This window comes from Leptosomus discolor, unplaced genomic scaffold (assembly GCF_034619465.1).
Source record: "Leptosomus discolor isolate bLepDis1 unplaced genomic scaffold, bLepDis1.hap2 HAP2_SCAFFOLD_170, whole genome shotgun sequence".
NCBI lineage: Eukaryota > Metazoa > Chordata > Aves > Leptosomiformes > Leptosomidae > Leptosomus > Leptosomus discolor.
This window is the reverse complement of record NW_028237848.1, coordinates 1-10812: the sequence shown is the minus strand read 5'-3', so window position 1 is coordinate 10812 and position 10812 is coordinate 1. Positions and strand designations below refer to the sequence as shown.

The following is a 10812-nucleotide window of genomic DNA, read 5'->3' as shown; positions in this document are numbered from 1 at the left end:
GGGTTGGGGTTTTGGGCTGGTTTGAGTTGGTTTGGGGTTGGGGTTTGGGGTTGGGGTTCGGGTTGGTTTGGGGTTGGTTTGGGGTTGGGGTTTTGGGCTGGTTTGGGGTTGGGGTTTGGGGTTGGTTTGGGGTTGGGGGTTTGGGGTTGGGGTTTGGGGTTGGTTTGGGGTTGGGGTTTTGGGCTGATTTGGGGTTGGGGTTTGGGGTTGGGGTTTTGGGCTGGTTTGGGGTTGGGGTTTGGGGTTGGGGTTGGTTTGGGGTTGGGGTTTTGGGCTGGTTTGGGGTTGGGGTTCGGGTTGGTTTGGGGTTGGTTTGGGGTTGGGGTTTTGGGCTGGTTTGGGGTTGGTTTTGGGGTTGGGGTTTTGGGGTTGGGGTTTTGGGCTGGTTTGGGGTTGGTTTTGGGGTTGGGGTTTTGGGGTTGGGGTTTTGGGCTCGTTTGGGGTTGGGGTTTTGGGCTCGTTTGGGGTTGGGTTTCGGGTTGGTTTCGGGTTGGTTTCGGGTTGGGGTTGGTTTGGGGTTGGGGTTTGGGGTTGGTTTGGGGTTTTGGGTTGGGTTTGGGTTGGGGTTTTGGCATTGGGGGTTTGGGGCTTGGGCTGGTTTGGGGTTGGGGTTTGGGGTTGGGGTTTGAGTTGGTTTGGGGTTGGGGTTTGGGGTTGGTTTGGGGTTGGGTTGGTTTGGGGTTGGGGTTTTGGGCTGGTTTGGGGTTGGTTTGGGGTTGGTTTTGAGGTTGGGGTTTTGGGTTGGTTTGGGGTTGGGGTTTTGGGCTCGTTTGGGGTTGGGGTTTTGGGCTCGTTTGGGGTTGGGTTTCGGGTTGGTTTCAGGTTGGGGTTTGAATTGGTTTGGGGTTGGTTTGGGGTTGGGGTTTTGGGTTGGTTTGGGGTTGGGGGTTTTGGGTTGGTTTGGGGTTGGGGGTTTTGGGTTGGTTTGGGGTTGGGGTTTGGGTTGGTTTGGGGTTTTGGGTTGGTTTTGGGTTGGGGTTTTGGCATTGGGGGTTTGGGGCTTGGGTTGGTTTGGGGTTGGGGGTTTTGGTGTTGGAGCTTTGGGTTGGGTTTTGGATTAAGTTTTTGGGTTGGGGATTTGGCATTGGGCTTTTGGATTGTGGGTTGGTTTTGGCGTTGGGATTTTGGGCTTTGGGTTGGGTTTTGGCGTTGGGATTTTAGGTTTTGGCATTGGGGTTTTGGCCTTGGGGTTTCCCCCTCCTCCTCCTCCTCCCCCATAGAAGAACATGAGCGGGAGCGCCTGGCGAGCTGCTCTCTGATGGGGAAATGAATCTTTCTGCTAATTAAAGAATTAAAAAAAGAACCAAACAGGTTCAGCCTCACCGCTGCGGCGTCACCTTTGCCTCCGGTTCCCAACCCGGGTGCTCACGGGCCGTAAATTGATCACGAGGATCAAATTTTTTTGGCAGCTGCTGGAAAACGCCGGGTGAAACGCGCGCCAGGAGGTTTTGTAACTTTTTTTTTTTGAGGGGGAGGAAATGGGGGGAAAAGTCATCGGTTTGTTGGGGTTGGTGTCACCGGCGAAGGGGACGTTGACCTGGGGGGAGGGGGAGGGAGAGGGGTGGACCCACACCCGGCTGTCCCCAGCAGCGAGGTGGTACCTTGGGGGCGTCCTGAAGGAGATTATTTGGGGGGGGGGAGGGGGAGGTGAGTCAGTGTCCCCAAGTTGGGGCCCCCACCCTGTGCCCAAACTGGTGCCCCACACCCTGTCCCCAACCTGGAGCCCCCCACCCTGTCCCCAACCTCTGCCCCCCCACTCCCTGTCCCCAATTTGGTGCCCCCCAACCTGGATATCCCCCCCCCCCCCCGTCCCCAACTTGGTGCCCCCAACCTGGATTCCCCCCCCCACCTTGTCCCCAACCTGGTGCCCCCCACTGTGTCCCCAACCTGGTGCCCCCCACACCCTGTCCCCAACTTGGTGCCCCCCAACCTGGATCCCCCCACCCTGTCCTCAACCTGGATCCCCCCCACCCTGTCCCCAGCTTGGTGCCCCCCAACCTGGATCCCCCCCCCCACCCTGTCCCCCAACCTGGATCCCCCCCACCCTGTCCCCAACCTGGTGCCCCCAACCTGGAACCCCTCACCCTGTCCCCAGCTTGGTGCCCCCCAACCTGGATCCCCCCCCACCCTGTCCCCAACCTGGATCCCCCCCACCCTGTCCCCAACCTGGTGCCCCCCAACCTGGAACCCCTCACCCTGTCCCCAACTTGGTGCCCCCCAACCTGGATCCCCCCCCCGTCCCCAACCTGGATCCCCCCCCCCCCAACCTGGATCCCCTCACCCCTGGGGTGTCACGCGTGGGATGTCACACGCGGTCCCCCAAGGAAGGGGGGAAATCATACGAGGTCCCCAATGGGCGTCACCCAGGGGACATCACGTAGGGTCCCCAAGGGGATGCCACGTGTGGGGTGTCCCCTTCAGTCCCCACAGCGGGGGGGGGTCATACTGGGGTGGGGTGTGACACCCTTTGGGGAAGCCCCTAAAAGAATGTCCCCTCCCGCTGTCCCCAAAAGGGGGTGGCGACGCAGAGAAAGGGACCCCCTCGCGGAGAAGGGGCCACACGACAAAGCGACCAGAGGCCACTCGAGTGGCCGCCAAAAAAAAAAGCCACCTCCAGGTCCCACCGAGATTTGAACTCGGATCGCTGGATTCAGAGTCCAGAGTGCTAACCATTACACCATGGGACCGACCTGCCCGGACACCTCCGCCGCGCCTCACACCCCTCCGCGCCCCCCCTCTAAAAAAAAAAAGTCCCCTGGTACAGTGGGGCGGAGGAAGATGAAGGGACCCTACGCGGGGTGGGGGGTGGGCAGGGAGAAAAAGAGGGGGAAAAAGTTATTTCGCCCGAACAGGGACTTGAACCCTGGACCCTCAGATTAAAAGTCTGATGCTCTTCCGACTGAGCTATCCGGGCTCTTGGAAAAGGCTTCCCGGTGCCTCCCCATGGGTAAGCGGCGAGGGGACGGACACCTTCCCCCCCCCGACACCGGCACACGGGTACCCGCGGGGTTTGAGGGGAGAAAGGGCGAAAAGGAGGATTTTTAGGGCAAAAGGGGCGCTTTTTTTTTTTTTCCCCCCCCAGGGTGAAAAAGGTGCCGGTGCGGCCGCGCCGAGCCGCCAGGCGGCGGACCTGAGTGAGAACCGCCACCCGCCGCGTCCGCCTTCTCCTTCCCCTGCGGACCAATGGGAAGGCCGCTGGTTAGCAGCGCGGCCAATCAGCGTCCAGCGCCGCAGCCTCCTTTGGGTGTACGAGTGGCGGGACTTGAGCCCCCCCCCCCCCCCCCCCCCCCCCCCCCCACGCGGTGGAGAGAGAGCGGGAGTAAAGACCCGAAATCGCTTGAAAAAGCCTTAAAACTCGGCTTCCCCGGGGGGGGGGTGGGGGGGAAGCGGCTTCCTCTTATCCCCACAGCGGGCTCGTACTGAGATTCATATACCAAAAATTTAAAGCTTTTCTAAAAATGGCTAAAATCTCCATATTTAGCTTGAGGGAAGGACCGAGCCGCCCGCAGCCACCGCCTCCCCCCCCCCGGCTCTGACACCCCTCCGGGCGGCTCCCGCCTCCCCCCGGCCCTGACACCCCCTTAACCTGAAACATCCCCCTCCCAGGGGCTCCTGCCTCCTCCCCCGACCCTGAAACACACTCCGCCCCCCAACGGCTTCCCCCCTTCCCTCTCCCGCCTCCCCCGGCCCTGAAACACCCCCCTCCCAGGGGCTCCCGCCTCCCCCCGACCCTGAAACACACTCTCCCCCAACAGCTTCCCCCCTTCCCGCTCCCGCCTCCCCCCGACCCTGAAACACACTCCCCCCCAACGGCTGCCCCCCTTCCCTGAAACATCCCCTCAGGGGCTCCGCCTCCCCTCGGCCCTGACCACCCCCCCCCCTTAGGGGGTTCCCCCTCTCCCCTTAAAACCCCCGTGCTCCCCTAACGTCCCAACCTCCCCCTCCTAAACCCGAGGCGGCTCCAAACCTCGCGCTCCTATTGGCCAGCAGCCGGCGCTCTTCTATTGGTTCTCCGCCGAGCGGCGCCGTCAGCCAATCAAAACGCGCCGTTTGGATCCGCGGGACCGTATAACAAGCCGGGGCGGGCGGGCGCGGCGCTGTCATTTACCCGGTAACGGAACGATGTCGGGGCGGGGGAAGCAGGGCGGCAAGGCCCGAGCGAAGGCCAAGTCTCGCTCGTCCCGCGCCGGCCTCCAGTTCCCCGTGGGCCGCGTTCACCGGTTGCTTCGCAAAGGCAACTACGCCGAGCGGGTGGGAGCCGGGGCTCCCGTCTACCTGGCTGCCGTCATGGAATATCTGACGGCCGAGATCCTGGAGCTGGCGGGGAACGCGGCTCGGGATAACAAGAAGACTCGGATCATCCCCCGGCACCTCCAGCTCGCCGTCCGCAACGACGAGGAGCTCAACAAGCTGCTGGGGGGCGTCACGATCGCGCAGGGTGGGGTCCTGCCCAACATCCAGGCGGTGTGCTGCTGCCCAAGAAGAGCGAGAGCCACAAGGTCAAGGGCAAGTGAGGCGGGGGGGGCGAGAAGCTGCTTCGAGGAAGCTTTTAAGGGGTTTTTGTTTTAATCCTGCCTGTAGGTTTTTATTGTTTTTATTTTTAAACCCAAAGGCTCTTTTCAGAGCCACCCACAGCTTCAGGAAAAGAGCTGGAGGAGCAGGGTGACGGGGGCTGTGCTAATAAACATCAATGAGTTGCCCAGCTCTTAATTTGGAGCAATCTTAACCCACAGGTGAACACCACCCCCTCTCCCGTGGGTAAAGCACTGGCACCCCAAGCCCTCACTAAACAGCCCCAAAAGAAGCCAGTAAAAATAAAAAGTAACCCTGGAGAAGGAGCTGGGCCTTAGCCAGCAAAGGTGGCGTGAAATGGCGGCCCTTTTCTGAGCAGGCAGAATCGGCAAAATAAAGAAATTGACCGTAATTTACCGATAAATCCACAATCGCGTCGCAAGCGAGGAACGGTTTTGAGGGCAGGTAGTTCAGTCGCAAGCGCCGCCGCCGGTGGTTATGCAAATGAAGGCTCCAGTCCGCGCCCTCCCATTGGCCTCGGAGAGCCCCGTGGCAGAGCGCTGTCCCACCATGCCGCTCCAGCGGCTCCAAAGCCCGCGCGCCGATTGGCCCGTTACTGAATCCGCTCAGCCAATGGCTGGGCACTGTTTGAATCCCCCTGTTCCGTCCCCCTTCCTTCAGCGGGGCCAAATCTCGCTTCGCCGAATATGGAAATACAGAAAAATGAAACGGTATTTGCATGATTTGACCTAAAACCGCGTCCCGATTCACTTTTATTCTAAGGAAACACTGAGAATAGAAAGTAGGGAGGGTGGACGGCGCCGCTCCTGCCCACCCTCAGCACTGACCACCCGCTGGTGTTTCTGGCGTTCACCGAAAATTTTTTTGCCAGATTGATGCATTTTTAACAGACCGGAAAAGCCTTCGTTTTGCCTCAAAAACGCAGCCGAACACGTAACACACGGAACTCGCACGCACCCACCCGCAAAAGCAACCTACACGAATAAACTGCTTCGCCCTGCACGTTTCTGGGGGCGCCAGGACTCGGCGGCAGCCCCACACCCTCTCCAACACCGCCCGCGACTCTCAGCCCCCCATGTAAAATGGCCGTTACAGCGCCTACCCGCACGATTTATATAGTCCCGTGGCGGACCAGAGGGAAACCCGCGCCGCAACTCCCCCTCCACTGCCCGCCCCAAAGGTGACGTTAGCGCCCCGCTCGGACCAATCAGAGCGCAGTAACCGTTTGAAGGGGAAGGCGGCACCGCGCACAGCGGGGATGGCTGCGGGCGCCCGAGATAACAAGGAAAACCCTCAGAAACCGCGTTTTGTTCACTAAAAAAAAAAGGAAAACCAACCCATTTTAAAGCTCTATCAACCCCTCCACCACCCATGTACTGTTGCGATCCTCAAAAAGACACGGAAAAAGAAAAGGAGCGATATCAGCTCTTTGCTAAAGAAAGTGGGTGGCTCTGAAAAGAGCCGTTGGGGTCGGGTGGAGCTGAGCAGGTTCCCGCAGCCTCTTTTTCGGCCGCTCTACTTGGAGCTGGTGTATTTGGTGACGGCCTTGGTGCCCTCGGAGACGGCATGCTTTGCCAGCTCGCCGGGCAGCAGGAGCCGCACAGCTGTCTGGATCTCCCTCGAGGTGATGGTGGAGCGTTTGTTGTAGTGGGCCAGGCGGGAGGCCTCGCCGGCGATGCGCTCGAAGATGTCGTTGACGAACGAGTTCATGATGCCCATGGCCTTGGATGAGATACCGGTGTCGGGGTGGACCTGCTTCAGCACCTTGTACACGTAGATGGAGTAACTCTCCTTGCGGCTGCGGCGCCGCTTCTTGTCGCCTTTTTTCTGGGTCTTGGTCACCGCTTTCTTCGACCCTTTTTTGGGTGCGGGCGCGGATTTAGCCGGTTCGGGCATGGTGCTCAGAGAAGCCGCTAGGAAAGAGCCTCCGCGGAGTGGGGGAGCCCCGCGGGCGGCGCCGCTTTTATAGCGGCGTTATGCAAATGAACGGACTCCAATCCGCTCACTCCTATTGGCTGAAACCAGCGCTCAGAGCCCCCGCGCTGAGAAACCCCCCACCCTTCCCGCTCATGCTAATAGCCCGGCTCCAAAGCGCAGGCTCTGATTGGACGCTGAGCGGTTGAGCAAGCTACCGCGTCTTAGCCAATCAAATCACGCCGTTCGGATCCTGCTGAGAACAGCGTAGCCCTGGGGGAGGGAAGCCGCGGTGGTCCTTGTGCCGCACCGGAGGGCGGGGGGGGGGGGGGGGCGGAGAACCGGCTCCGGGTTGGGGGGGCGGGAGAGAACGATCTCTGGGGAACCCGAATCGCGGGGACCGAGCTGTGGGGCAGCCCCAGCGGGGTTTCGCCGGGGGAAAAGCGGCTGCACTGGCAGCACCGGAGTCGCTCGGCCTCGCTCTCCCCTCGGCACCGGAGCGCTCAGCTCAAGCCGACCCCTGGAATTCCCCTCGCGGCCCCGCCCAACCGCAGGCGGCGGCCAATCAGCGCCGAGCGCGCGAAATTCAAATCGCCCGCCGCGCCCCCCGTGGCCAATGAGAAGCGCCTCTTCCCCCTCTAATTACTCTTAATTAGCTCCGCATCCCCACAAATACAAGGTCACCCCTAGCAGGCATGGAGACTTTATGCATCGTGGGGCAGCTTTGGGTTTAATCACCTCATTTTTCGGTGTCTTTAAAACGTCGCAACGGACGCATTGGTGGTTCAGTGGTAGAATTCTCGCCTGCCACGCGGGAGGCCCGGGTTCGATTCCCGGCCAATGCAACGTAGTGTTTTCCCCCCTCACTTTTTTAAAATTTTTTTCCCCCCTTCTTTCACCCCATTTTCCACCCGGAACGCGGTAAATAACCGCGCCGCAGCATGTCGCCCCCACGGAAGCAATAAAACACGCGTGGAAAGAAAAAAAAAAAAAAAAAGAAAGAAACAACTCGCACACAAAAGTGACCACCCCGTCCCTGGGTGGACTCGAACCACCAACCTTTCGGTTAACAGCCGAACGCGCTAACCGATTGCGCCACAGAGACCCGTACCCTGGCCCCGCCCCGCCGCCTCTCCGGAGCATGGGATGCGCTGCCCGGCGTAAAAGTGGGGGGGGGGGGGGGGGGGTGGGTGTCTCCACCTGCAATAGGAATGGGGAGGGGTAAAAGCTGCGGGGGGACCCTGTAGGAATTGGGAAGAGGGGGGACAGGTAGAAATGGCAGGGAATGAGGGATTTGGGGATTGCGGAACAGCTGAGGAGGGGGCAAAAAACACCCCTAAAAGCCCTAAAAAAACAACATTGGGGGGGGCTCTTGAGGTGGAAGACGCTGTGGGAAGGAGGGGGGGGTCTCCACCTGCAATAGGAATGGGGGGGGTGTGAAAGCTGCAGGGGGGACTCTGAAGGAATTGGGGGGGGACGACGACACAGGTAGAAATGGCAGGGAATTAGGGATTTGGGGATTGAGGAACAGCGAGGAGGGGGCAAAAAAAAACTAAAAGACCTAAAAAACAACATTGGGGGGGCTCTTGAGGTGGGAAGACGCTGTGGGAAGGAGGGGGGGGGGTCTCCACCTGCAATAGGAATGGGGGGGGGGGTGAAAGCTGCGGGGGGGACTCTGAAGGAATTGGGGGGGGGCCCGACAGGTAGAAATGGCAGGGAATGAGGGATATGGGGATTGCGGAACAGCGAGGATGGGGGCAAAAATCCCCCCTAAAAGCCCTAAAAAACAACATGGGGGGGCTCTTGAGGTGGAAGACGCTGTGGGAAGGAGGGGGGGGGTCTCCACCTGCAATAGGAATGGGGGGGTGTGAAAGCTGCGGGGGGGACTCTGAAGGAATTGGGAAGAGGGGGGACAGGTAGAAATGGCAGGGAATGAGGGATCTGGGATTGCGGATCAGCGAGGAGGGGGCAAAAAAACTCCTAAAAGCCCTAAAAAAACAACATGAGGGGGGTGTCTTGAGGTGGGAAGACGCTGTAGGAATGAGAGGGGGGGGTCTCCACCTGCAATAGGAATGGTAGGGGTGTGTGAAAGCTGCGGGGGGGACCCTGTAGGAGTTGGGAAGAGGGGGACAGGTAGAAATGGCAGGGAATGAGGGATCTGGGGATTGCGGATCAGCGAGGAGGGGGCAAAAATCCCCCCTAAAAGCCCTAAAAAAACAACATGGGGGGGGGGTCTTGAGGTGGGAAGACGCTGTGGGAAGGAGGGGGGGGGGTGTCTCCACCTGCAATAGAAATGGGGGGGTGTGAAGCTGCGGGGGGACCCTGTAGGAATTGGAAGAGGGGGGACAGGTAGAAATGGCAGGGAATGAGGGATTTGGGGATTGCGGAACAGCGAGGAGGGGGCAAAAAACACCCCTAAAAGCCCTAAAAAAACAACATTGGGGGGGGCTCTTGAGGTGGGAAGACGCTGTGGGAATGGGAGGGGGGGGTCTCCACCTGCAATAGGAATGGGGGGGGTGTGAAAGCTGCAGGGGGGACTCTGAAGGAATTGGGGGGGGACGACGACACAGGTAGAAATGGCAGGGAATTAGGGATTTGGGGATTGCGGAAGAGCGAGGAGGGGGCAAAAATCCCCCACTAAAGCCCTAAAAAACAACATGGGGGGGTGTCTTGAGGTGGAAGACGCTGTGGGAATGAGAGAGGGGTCTCCACCTGCAATAGGAATGGGGGAGGTGAAAAGCTGCGGGGGGGACCCTGTAGGAATTGGGAAGAGGGGGGACAGGTAGAAATGGCAGGAATGAGGGATCTGGGGATTGCGGATCAGCGAGGAGGGGGCAAAAATCCCCCCTAAAAGCCCTAAAAAAACAACATTGGGGGGGGGTCTTGAGGTGGGAAGACGCTGTGGGAATGAGAGGGGGGGGGTCTCCACCTGCAATAGGAATGGTAGGGTGCGTGAAAGCTGCGGGGGGGACCCTGTAGGAGTTGGGAAGAGGGGGGACAGGTAGAAATGGCAGGGAATGAGGAATACGGGGATTGCGGAACAGCGAGGAGGGGCAAAAAACACCCCTAAAAGCCCTAAAAAAACAACATTGGGGGGGGCTCTTGAGGTGGGAAGACGCTGTGGGAAGGAGGGGGGGGTCTCCACCTGCAATAGAAATGGGGGGGTGTGAAAGCTGCGGGGGGGACTCTGAAGGAATTGGGAAGAGGGGGGACAGGTAGAAATGGCAGGGAATGAGGGATCTGGGGATTGCGGATCAGCGAGGAGGGGGCAAAAATCCCCCCTAAAAGCCCCATAAAAATAACATGGGGGGGGGGTCTTGAGGTGGGAAGACGCTGTAGGAATGAGGGGAGGGGTCTCCACCTGCAATAGGAATGGGGGGGTGTGAAAGCTGCGGGGGGGACCCTGTAGGAATTGGGGAGAGGGGGGACAGGTAGAAATGGCAGGAATGAGGGATCTGGGGATTGCGGATCAGCGAGGAGGGGGCAAAAATCCCCCCTAAAAGCCCTAAAAAAACAACATTGGGGGGGGGTCTTGAGGTGGGAAGACGCTGTGGAAGGAGGGGGGGGGGGAGGGGCAAAAACTAAAGCGCTCCGAGGAAGGATGGGGGGGGGATGGGCAAAAAGCGAAGCCCCCCGACGAGGATGGGATTCGAACCCACGCGTGCAGAGCACAATGGATTAGCAGTCCATCGCCTTAACCACTCGGCCACCTCGTCCGCCGGCGCGCTGCCGCCGCCGCGCCCCCATGGCGCGCGCCTCGGGAAGGGCGGGGCGAAAGGGGGAGGGGGGGGAAAGGGGGCGGGGTTTCTCTCCCCCCCCCCCCCCTTCTGCCGCGGGAAGGCGGCGCCAAAGAAGGCGGTGGGCGCGGGGCGCGCGCCGGGGATGTAGCTCAGCGGTAGAGCGCATGCTTCGCATGTATGAGGTCCCGGGTTCAATCCCCGGCATCTCCAGGTTGAGGGGTTGGGGGGGGGAGCCCGTCGCCCCCCTTTTTCTTTTAGGGGGCTGGGGGGGGGGGGGGGGAGGTAATATAGACCAGGGGAGGGTCCCCTATTTTTGCTCCCGCCCGCCACCACCCACCCCCGCCGTGAGGCGCCACTCCCCGAGGCTGCAGAAGGTTGTTTTTGTTGTGTTTTTTTTTTTTTAATTATTATTATTTTTGCCGATTGTGGTTTATCAAAAGAAATCAAAAAGTTCTATTTTTCTGTCAGGAGCAGAGTGGCGCAGCGGAAGCGTGCTGGGCCCATAACCCAGAGGTCGATGGATCGAAACCATCCTCTGCTAACTGCTTTTTTTTTCCTGTGCTTTTAGGGTTTTTTCCTGTTTATTTTGCTTTGTGTTTGCTTCATGGTCTCAACACCCCCACCA

General features: G+C 59.8%; 1 protein-coding gene, 7 non-coding genes and 1 pseudogene across 8 annotated transcripts; 4 read left to right on the top strand and 5 right to left on the bottom strand.

Moving 5' to 3' along the window:
* Positions 1-2615: 2615 nt before the first annotated feature.
* Positions 2616-2687, bottom strand: TRNAQ-CUG (transfer RNA glutamine (anticodon CUG)). Its single transcript has one exon. It is a non-coding gene; the product is annotated as a tRNA-Gln (tRNA).
* Positions 2688-2841: 154 nt separating this feature from the next.
* TRNAK-UUU (transfer RNA lysine (anticodon UUU)) lies at positions 2842-2914 on the bottom strand. Its single transcript has one exon. It is a non-coding gene; the product is annotated as a tRNA-Lys (tRNA).
* A 1208-nt stretch (positions 2915-4122) lies between these two features.
* On the top strand, positions 4123-4514 carry LOC147412617 (histone H2A type 2-C-like; annotated as a pseudogene).
* Positions 4515-6048: 1534 nt separating this feature from the next.
* On the bottom strand, positions 6049-6437 carry LOC104339685 (histone H2B 5-like). The gene has a single exon (XM_086481167.1). The coding sequence runs from the start codon at positions 6427-6429 to the stop codon at positions 6049-6051; it is 381 nt and encodes a 126-aa protein (XP_086337293.1). The 5' UTR covers positions 6430-6437.
* A 784-nt stretch (positions 6438-7221) lies between these two features.
* Positions 7222-7292, top strand: TRNAG-GCC (transfer RNA glycine (anticodon GCC)). The gene has a single exon. It is a non-coding gene; the product is annotated as a tRNA-Gly (tRNA).
* A 186-nt stretch (positions 7293-7478) lies between these two features.
* TRNAN-GUU (transfer RNA asparagine (anticodon GUU)) lies at positions 7479-7552 on the bottom strand. The gene has a single exon. It is a non-coding gene; the product is annotated as a tRNA-Asn (tRNA).
* Positions 7553-10081: 2529 nt separating this feature from the next.
* On the bottom strand, positions 10082-10163 carry TRNAS-GCU (transfer RNA serine (anticodon GCU)). The gene has a single exon. It is a non-coding gene; the product is annotated as a tRNA-Ser (tRNA).
* Positions 10164-10325: 162 nt separating this feature from the next.
* Positions 10326-10397, top strand: TRNAA-CGC (transfer RNA alanine (anticodon CGC)). The gene has a single exon. It is a non-coding gene; the product is annotated as a tRNA-Ala (tRNA).
* Positions 10398-10656: 259 nt separating this feature from the next.
* TRNAM-CAU (transfer RNA methionine (anticodon CAU)) lies at positions 10657-10728 on the top strand. The gene has a single exon. It is a non-coding gene; the product is annotated as a tRNA-Met (tRNA).
* The last annotated feature ends 84 nt before the right edge of the window (positions 10729-10812 follow it).